This window comes from Echinops telfairi, unplaced genomic scaffold, assembly GCF_000313985.2.
Source record: "Echinops telfairi isolate 266 unplaced genomic scaffold, ASM31398v2 ScPeMD7_7472;HRSCAF=8510, whole genome shotgun sequence".
Taxonomy (NCBI): Eukaryota; Metazoa; Chordata; class Mammalia; order Afrosoricida; family Tenrecidae; genus Echinops; species Echinops telfairi.
In genome coordinates, this window is record NW_022111376.1 from 852,383 (window position 1) to 860,792 (window position 8,410).

Below are 8,410 nucleotides of genomic sequence, written 5' to 3' on the forward strand. Positions count from 1 at the left end.
TAAGAAAGAGTGTTATATATGAGAGGAACTGAACATTTAGAAAGCCTCCCATCCCAGTCCAGTCCAAGTCCATAAGTCTGATACTAGCCCATATGTCCGATACCAATCTATAAAGTCCTCTTCAGACTCATGAAACACATGCAATGATGCCAAATGCAGGATGATCACAGGCCATTGGGTATAAAGTCTTTGGATCCAGTGGCGTTGTAAGCATCTCAGCGCTGGTAGGGGTCTCTACGTGGCTACTCCAGCTTCAGAGGGCTGGTTGCATCAGGGTGGATCCATGTGGATTCTCCAACTTAGGGCACTAGCATATTTCCATATATCTTGTCAGCTGCAATGTCTCCCAGGGAGTGGCAGAGAGAGAGAGGTGTCTCCCGCCTCCAAGGAGGAAGTACCGGATTTCCCAGAATTCTCAGAAGGCCATGCCCACACAGAGGCCTCGTTGGCTATGATCTGATTGACAAGCTAGACTCCACCCCTACACTCTTAATCCTCAAATTGACACACGATTATATATCTACCCACAGTGACATATGCCCAGCAAAGGTATTGCTGGGTTGTAAGTATTTCTTATGCAAGTAACATTTTGCAGAAATTATCCAACAACAGTTGCAGCAGTACACTGACAGGGAGCTGCCAGAGGTTCAGGTCGGACTCAGAAGAGGATATGGAACAAGAGATATCATTGATGATGTCAGATGGATCTTGGTTCAAAGAAGAGAATACAGGAAAAAAAAGTTTACTTCTGTTTTATTGACTATGCCAAAACATTGACTTGTGTGGACCATAACAAACTATGGATAGCTTTGAGAAGAATGGGAATATCAGAACACTTCATTGTGCTCATATGGAACTTTTATATGAATCAAGAGGCAGTGGTGCAAACAGAACAAGGGAATCCTGCATGGTTTAGAATCAGGAGAGGTGTGTGTCAGGGTTGTATCCTCTCACCACACTTATTCAATTTGTATGCTGAGCAAATCATCAGAGAAGATAGATCATATGGAGAAGAATGGGGCATCAGGACTGGAGGAAGGCTAATCAACAATCTGTGATACGCAGATGACACAACCTTGCTTGCTGGAAATAAGGGGGATTTGAAACACTTGCTGATTAAGACCGAGGATTGCAGCCTTCAGTATGGATTACAATGGGATGCAAAGAAGACAGAAATCTTCACAAGTGGACCAATAGGTAACATTACAAAAAACAGAGAAAAGGCTGATGTTGTCAAGGATTTTCTTTTGCTTGGATCCACAATCAATGCTCATGGAAGTAGCAGTCAAGAGTTCAAAAGATGAATGCATTGGATAAATCTGCTGCACAAGACTTCTTTAGAATATTGATAAGCAGGGATGTTACTTTGAGGATTATGTGTGCCTAACTCAAGCCATGATATTTTCTTCTTTAAAACCTTTTATTAAACACTGTTATTGGGGGTTCTTACATCGCTTATCACAATCCATACATTCCTCCAGTGTGTCAAGCACATTTGCACATATGCAGCCATCATCATTTTCAAAGCAGTCTCTTCCCACTTGATCCCCATTTCTTCACCCTCCCTCTGTCACCCACCTTTCCTCAAAAACCCTTGAAATGTTATAGATGATTATTTTCATATCTTACATGGTCCTCTGTCGCCCCTCACCCACTTTTCCGTTGTTCGTTCCCCTGGGAGGAGGGGTATTTAAAATGACCAGACGTCCCGCTTTTGGCGGGACAGTCCCAATTATTAACAATTTTTCCCGCATCCCGCGGCATTTTTTAAAAGTTCCGATTTTTGGAAAGAATGCACGGTAAGCCAGGGTATACGGTTTTCGGCTGCCATGTGGCTATTTCGCCAGGATATGAGTTTTATCAATGGTGTCCCGCTTTTGTCCCGCTTTACCAATGTTAAAATCTGGTCATCGTCCTTGTGATCGATTCCCCCTTTCTAATCCCCACTCTCCCCCAATCCTCCTGGTATCTCTACTCTCATTGGTGGCCCGCGGGGGGCTTATCTATCCTGGATTCCCTGTGTTGCGGGCTCTTATCTGTAGCAGTGTGCATGTTCTGGTCTAATCCTATTTGTAAGGTAGAATTGAGGTTATGATAGTGGGGGGAAGGAAGCACCAAAGAACTACACGCAGGGGTCCTCAAACTTTTTAAACAGGGGGCCAGTTCACTGTCCCTAAGACCCGTTGGAGGGCCGGACTATAGTTTTAAATAAAACGATGAACAAATTCCCATGCACACTGTACATATCTTATTTTGAAATAGAAAAACAAATGGGGCAAAAACACCCAGCAGGCCTGATAAATGTCCTCGGCGGGCCGCATGTGGCGCGTGGGCTGTAGTTTGAGGACACCTGATAGAGGAAAGTTGCGTGTTTCATTGGTGCTATACTGCACCGGTAGTTTCAGTAGCTCCATATGCATGTGAAAACTGGACGTTGGATAAGGAATAATGAAGAAAAACTGATGCATTTGAACTACGGAGTTGGAGAAGAATATTGAAAGTACCATGGGCTTTGTCTTGGAAGAAGTATGGTTAGAATTTGCGTTAGAAGTGAGGATGGTGAGACATGTCTCACATACTTTGGACAGTTTCTCAGGAGAGCCCAGTCCCTGGGAAAGGACCTGGTGCTTGGTAAAGTAGAAGGGCAGTGAAAAAGAGGAGCCCCTCAAGGAGATGGATTGGCACCATGGCTTCAACAATGGGCTCAGACAGAACCACAAAATACGTTTCATTCTGTTGTACATAACATTGTTATAAGTTGGAACTGACTGGAGGCCATCTAAAAAGAGCAACGGTACTCTATTGTGTGCACGTGTCAAGGTTTGTCTATTCATTCTTTCCGTGTTGGGCATTTAGGTTTTTACAGCTTACTGTGATTGTGAATAATGCTGCAATGAACATGGGTATGCATAGAACTATTTGTGCTATGGTTCTTATTTCTTTAGGGTATAAACCAAGTAGAAGGATTGCTGGGTCATATGCTATTTCTATTCCCTCTCTCTCTCTCTCTTTTTGTTGAGGAAGTGCCACACTGCTTTTAACAGTCATTGCACTGCCTTACAGTCCTACCAACAGTGTATGCTAATCTAAAAATAAAGTTCCAAACTCTTCTCCACAGTTCCACCACTTTACATTCTCATTCGCGATGGATGTGGGGTCCACTTGTGCCTTATTCCCACCATTTTAAATTCTCATCTTTCTAGTAGATGTGTTTTTGTATCTCATGGTGTTTAAAATGTGAATTTCTTTTTGTTTTGTTTTATTAATCATTTTATTGGGCTCATACAATTCATCACAATCCATACATATATCAATTGTGTAAAGCACACGTATACATTTGTTGCAGGGAGGGAGGGGGAAGGTGAATTTCTTTGAAAGTAGAGAGCTATCCTTATTTTGAGGTGGTTTAGGTATAAGTTTAATTAGAGAAAGTGGAATGTATGAAATGACTGGGATGTGCCTTTGTTTGAGTGCTACTCAAACTGGGAAGTTTCTCAGAATTACTTGTGAAGTTATTTAGGTCCCACCTCAGAGCAAATCCAGCAAAATATTCAGAGTAGGATCTTAGACAATTAATCAAATTATTCTCACAAGTAGCTTGGATGGGGAATCAGTATTATCTCTATGTCCAGCATCACTTATTTTGTAGATGTGGGTATTTGGGAATATGTACATACCTGCATTTAAATCTCTATAAATGACCTTTGCCTCCTGGTTCTTTCCTCTGTTTCCTTTTACTTTACTCTTGTCCCACTATCATGTTCGGCTTTCATTTGGGTTTAGTAATTCCTCACTGCTACATTGCCCTTGATTGAGCCCCACTAGGCATCCTACGCCATTCTCTCCATTGATTTTAGTTCACTTGTTGTTCCCTTGTCCCTGGGCTGGTTCCCCCACTAACTTCCTTTCTCCCACCTCCCCTTCTCCTGTATCCCCCCAGAACGATTGTTCTTGTTCTTTTCATCTCCAAATAATTTATCCTGTTTATCTTATCTAGATAGACATGCAGATATATTAATAAATTCAAAAACCCGGCAAAGCCAAATAAAACAACAAAGGAAGTCAAGACCAACAAAACAATAACAACAACAACAACAAAAAGAAAGCCACTGACATAAATGGTTCAAAGTCTGTTTGTTGGCCTTTAGGAGTGTTTTCCAGTGGTGTCTGATGGGATGACATGCTCTGTCTCCAAAGTCTGTTTTTTGGTATTGCCCGGGGATTTCAGCACTTTGCTCCCCTTGCTGCTCTGTTGCATGCCTTAGTATTTCGCCCCAGGGCGATGGGGTCAGATTGTGCACAATTCCCGCACTGTGTGTTCAGTATTGTCCTCCGCAGCGCTATGGCTTAGTGAGGGACGTCGTGTCTCATGGTGGGGCTGACCCTATGGTCCTCTCTGTGTGTTGTCTGCTCTAAACAGGAATATCGTCCTTGGGGCTTGGTGGATCAGGATGTCCTCCACTCCCTCTATCTCTTTGTGTTTCTCCCATGTGTGCTCTAATCAGATGCACCCCTCTCCCCAAGCTGTAGCCCCAGTGCTGTCCTCCGAAGTGCATTCTTCTGAGGGGGGGCCGGTTTCCACATTGGGGCTGGCCCTGCAGACCTCTCTATTGGCTCCCTGGTACATGCCAGTCCTGGCGCATTGGGTTGAAGCCTCATCTCTCTTTTCCTCTCCTGTGGAGATATAAACAATACCCTCCACTTGTGTGGATTAGTGTAGGGTCCTTATTGTAATGCAGATTCTCAGATCTTACTCCATGACTACTGAATTAGAGTTGGGAGGTGTTGTGCTTTGTGTGTGTGTGTGTGCGTGTGCGTGCGCGTGTGCACGCGCGCAATCTTCTCAGGTGGTTTTTACACACACCACAATTTGAGCACCACTGTCATTGTATTATGTTACCCGGACAATGGGCACTTTGTATTTACTCCCATCATTCCTGTTTTCTCACAGAGGTTGGAGGTGTTGCAGGGGACTTGGAGATAATTCGAGTTGCAGGCTTCCCAGCATTCACAGACAGTAAATTTATGTTTCTGCGGATGTGGCCATGCGATGTGGCTCGTATACAGAACTATGTTTTTAGTTGATTAAAGAATGGAAATTGTCATTCTGTTTAGCTTAGCATACTATTAATGAGGTTTATTGCTTCCACACATTTAAGCTCTGGAGCTCAATGCCAAATAGAAATGCTTCGGTCTAAACCGATGTCTGCAATTTGATAACTATAGGCACCATTGTAGCCTCATACTCAGGTATGCATCAACAGTAGATAAGTAAAGACTGAGGAAAATGGTTATTTTTCATTTGTTGAAAGTAATGGCTTTAGAATTATGCCTTCAAAAACCATAGAGTTAGTTTATGTACTAATATAATAAATAAAGAAACAACAATATGGTTAAAGAATTGTTATGAAATGTACAGGTGCTGTTGAACATCATTATCTCTAGAAATATAGAGAGGATGAATAATGAGGTGGAATCATTTTATCTTATGAAAATATTCTGGAAATGAAGAATACCTATGGATTAGAGTGCTGAGTTTTAACCCTGACTCTGCGGCTAATTCCCTCTTCTAGGCCTTACTTTTCCCATTTTACAATAAGGAGGATAGATTAGATCATCTCTGAGGACCTTTTTAGCTCTGAAATTCCATGAAACTGTGACCCTTCACAGATTTATCCTCCAAAAATGTGGGGAGAGGGAGAAGAAATGTTGGAATGCTTTTACCCTTTCAGCTTAACAATTAGCTATTGAGTTGATTAATGCTCTTGTGGCAACTACTGCATCTTAATGAAGATGATTTAGTATTTCAGCAATTGCTGGATGCTTACAAATGTGCCAGCATGGTGTATTGAAATTAGTAAGGTTTCTAAAGGTATTTCAGACTGGCCTTAATTAAATGCTGGATAGATGCAGTCCAAGGTTAACCACTTAATAAATTGGCAACCAAATAAAAATGGAATCAAGCATTTTGAGCAGCTTACTGGAAGGGATCTGGGCACTTCACCAAAAGATTCTGTAGCACTACTGGCAACAGGGTGGGTCATTCTCAAGCTCCTGACTCATTGTCACCAAACAACCCCCACTTCCACCCCCCAGAAAAACCAACTGTCCAATTTTGCTTCATTTGTAGTGAAAATTGTGTTTGGTGTCCCCATCTGAGATGTAAATAATTGCGGCAAGAACTAGTTTCAATTCACCATAAGTTTGAACATCAGAATATTATGAAGGAAGACAAACAATGATTATTCTTAAGGACGGAGAAAAGTTCTTTGCTCTTATTCTGAACTGATGTTCAAATTGAAGACTAGAGTACAGAGGAAAAGAAATAGACTAGAAAAGGTGATCATAAAGTAAGGATTTGATCTTCTTTATAAGACTGTAGAGAGAATTCAGTTATTGAAGATTTGAAAGTGAGGAGTAACTCAAGGCTAATTATGTCCCCAGTGAGCAGATTTCATCGGGAAAATTTCTGTTTTCTGAGGAAACAGATTCCTGGCTGGCACAAGTGGTTTATTCTTTCTTAGCAGTTCACCCACAAATTGGCAGTTCCAATCCACTCAGTGGCACCCCAGAAGAAAGACCTGGCGACCTGCTTCCATAAAATTACAGCCAAGAAAACTCTAGGCTTTGCCAGGAATCAGAACTGACTCATCAGCAATGGGTTTGGCTTTTTTTTGGATTGGGATTATCACTCAGGCTGTTTGAAAAGTACATCTGAAAAAGCCTAAGCATTCTGTTAAGTCAAGTTATAAAATCAAGAAACATAGCAAGTATTTGTGAATGTAATCTTATGAAAGTAGCAGATAGTTAGAACAAACCTAGGCTTGAATCCTGTTTCTGTCACTTATTAGCTATGTGACTTTTGAGGTAGTTACTTACCCTCTCTGAGCCTCAGTTTCCTGTTTGGAAAATGAAGATAATAACAACAACAATAAATACTTCATGATCTTGTTGCCTGTTATATAGTCGGTATTTGGTCATGATGATAACTCATTTAAGTTATTACTCATAAAATGATTCAATTTAAATGTGAAAATATATAGTATATGCTATAAAAACAATGGGAATTTTAAAACCCTATTTCAAGATATGCTGTGAGCAAAGCTGTCATGATATCAGAAGGACTGAGAGCCTTCATTTTCAGGAATTTTACAAAATAAAAATATCTTTAAAATAAAATGACTGTATACTTTAAAATTGGATGTGAGATTAAGGCAGCAGTTCCGAAGACAGATATGAAAGCTGTTGAGTAAGAATTGATGACTCACTGGGAATGTGGCAAGGGATGACTTCAGATTTCTTTCTTCCTTTGGTGATGGAATACAAGATGATACCTCTTACTCATGCAACAAAAATTTGTTCAGTTCTCACTAATATGGTAAACCGATAGTTCCTATTAACATGTATGTTACCGGCACTCGCTCGCTGCTGATTCCACCCGCTGCTGCCGCTCCTTCGGCCTCCAGGAAGGAACTTGCCACCATGCCCTACCCATACCCAGCGCTCACCCCAGAGCAGAAGAAGGAGCTGTCGGACATTGCCCATCGCATTGTGGCTCCGGGCAAGGGCATCCTGGCTGCAGATGAGTCCACCGGAAGCATTGCCAAGCGACTGCAGTCCATTGGGACCGAGAACACCGAAGAGAACCGTCGCTTTTACCGCCAGCTGCTGCTGACCGCTGACGACCGGGTGAACCCCTGCATTGGGGGCGTCATCCTCTTCCATGAGACTCTCTACCAGAAGGCGGATGATGGGCGCTCCTTTCCCCAAGTTATCAAATCCAAGGGCGGGATCGTGGGCATCAAGGTCGACAAGGGTGTGGTGCCCCTGGCAGGAACGAACGGCGAGACCACCACCCAAGGGCTGGACGGGCTGTCTGAGCGCTGTGCCCAGTACAAGAAAGATGGCGCTGACTTTGCCAAGTGGCGCTGTGTGCTGAAGATTGGTGAACACACCCCTACAGCCCTCGCCATCATGGAAAATGCCAATGTGCTGGCCCGTTATGCCAGCATCTGCCAGCAGAATGGCATCGTGCCCATTGTGGAGCCCGAGATCCTCCCCGATGGCGACCATGACCTGAAGCGCTGCCAGTATGTCACTGAGAAGGTGCTGGCTGCCGTCTACAAGGCCCTGAGTGACCACCACGTCTACCTGGAAGGCACCTTGCTGAAGCCCAATATGGTCACCCCCGGCCATGCCTGCACGCAGAAGTTTTCCCATGAGGAGATTGCCATGGCAACTGTCACCGCATTGCGCCGCACCGTGCCCCCTGCTGTTACCGGGGTCACCTTCCTGTCTGGAGGCCAGAGCGAGGAGGAGGCGTCCATCAACCTCAACGCCATCAACAAGTGCCCCCTGCTGAAGCCATGGGCCCTGACCTTCTCCTACGGGCGAGCCCTGCAGGCATCTG

At 43.4% G+C, this 8,410-nt stretch overlaps 1 protein-coding gene across 1 annotated transcript; it reads left to right on the forward strand.

The window, feature by feature from the left end:
- Positions 1-7,425: 7,425 nt before the first annotated feature.
- Positions 7,426-8,409, forward strand: LOC101646873 (fructose-bisphosphate aldolase A; the record flags this gene model as incomplete). Its single annotated transcript, XM_045285475.1, has 1 exon — positions 7,426-8,409. A coding segment is annotated over exon 1 (927 nt), but the record flags the coding sequence as incomplete, so codon positions are not given.
- Position 8,410: the final 1 nt, after the last annotated feature.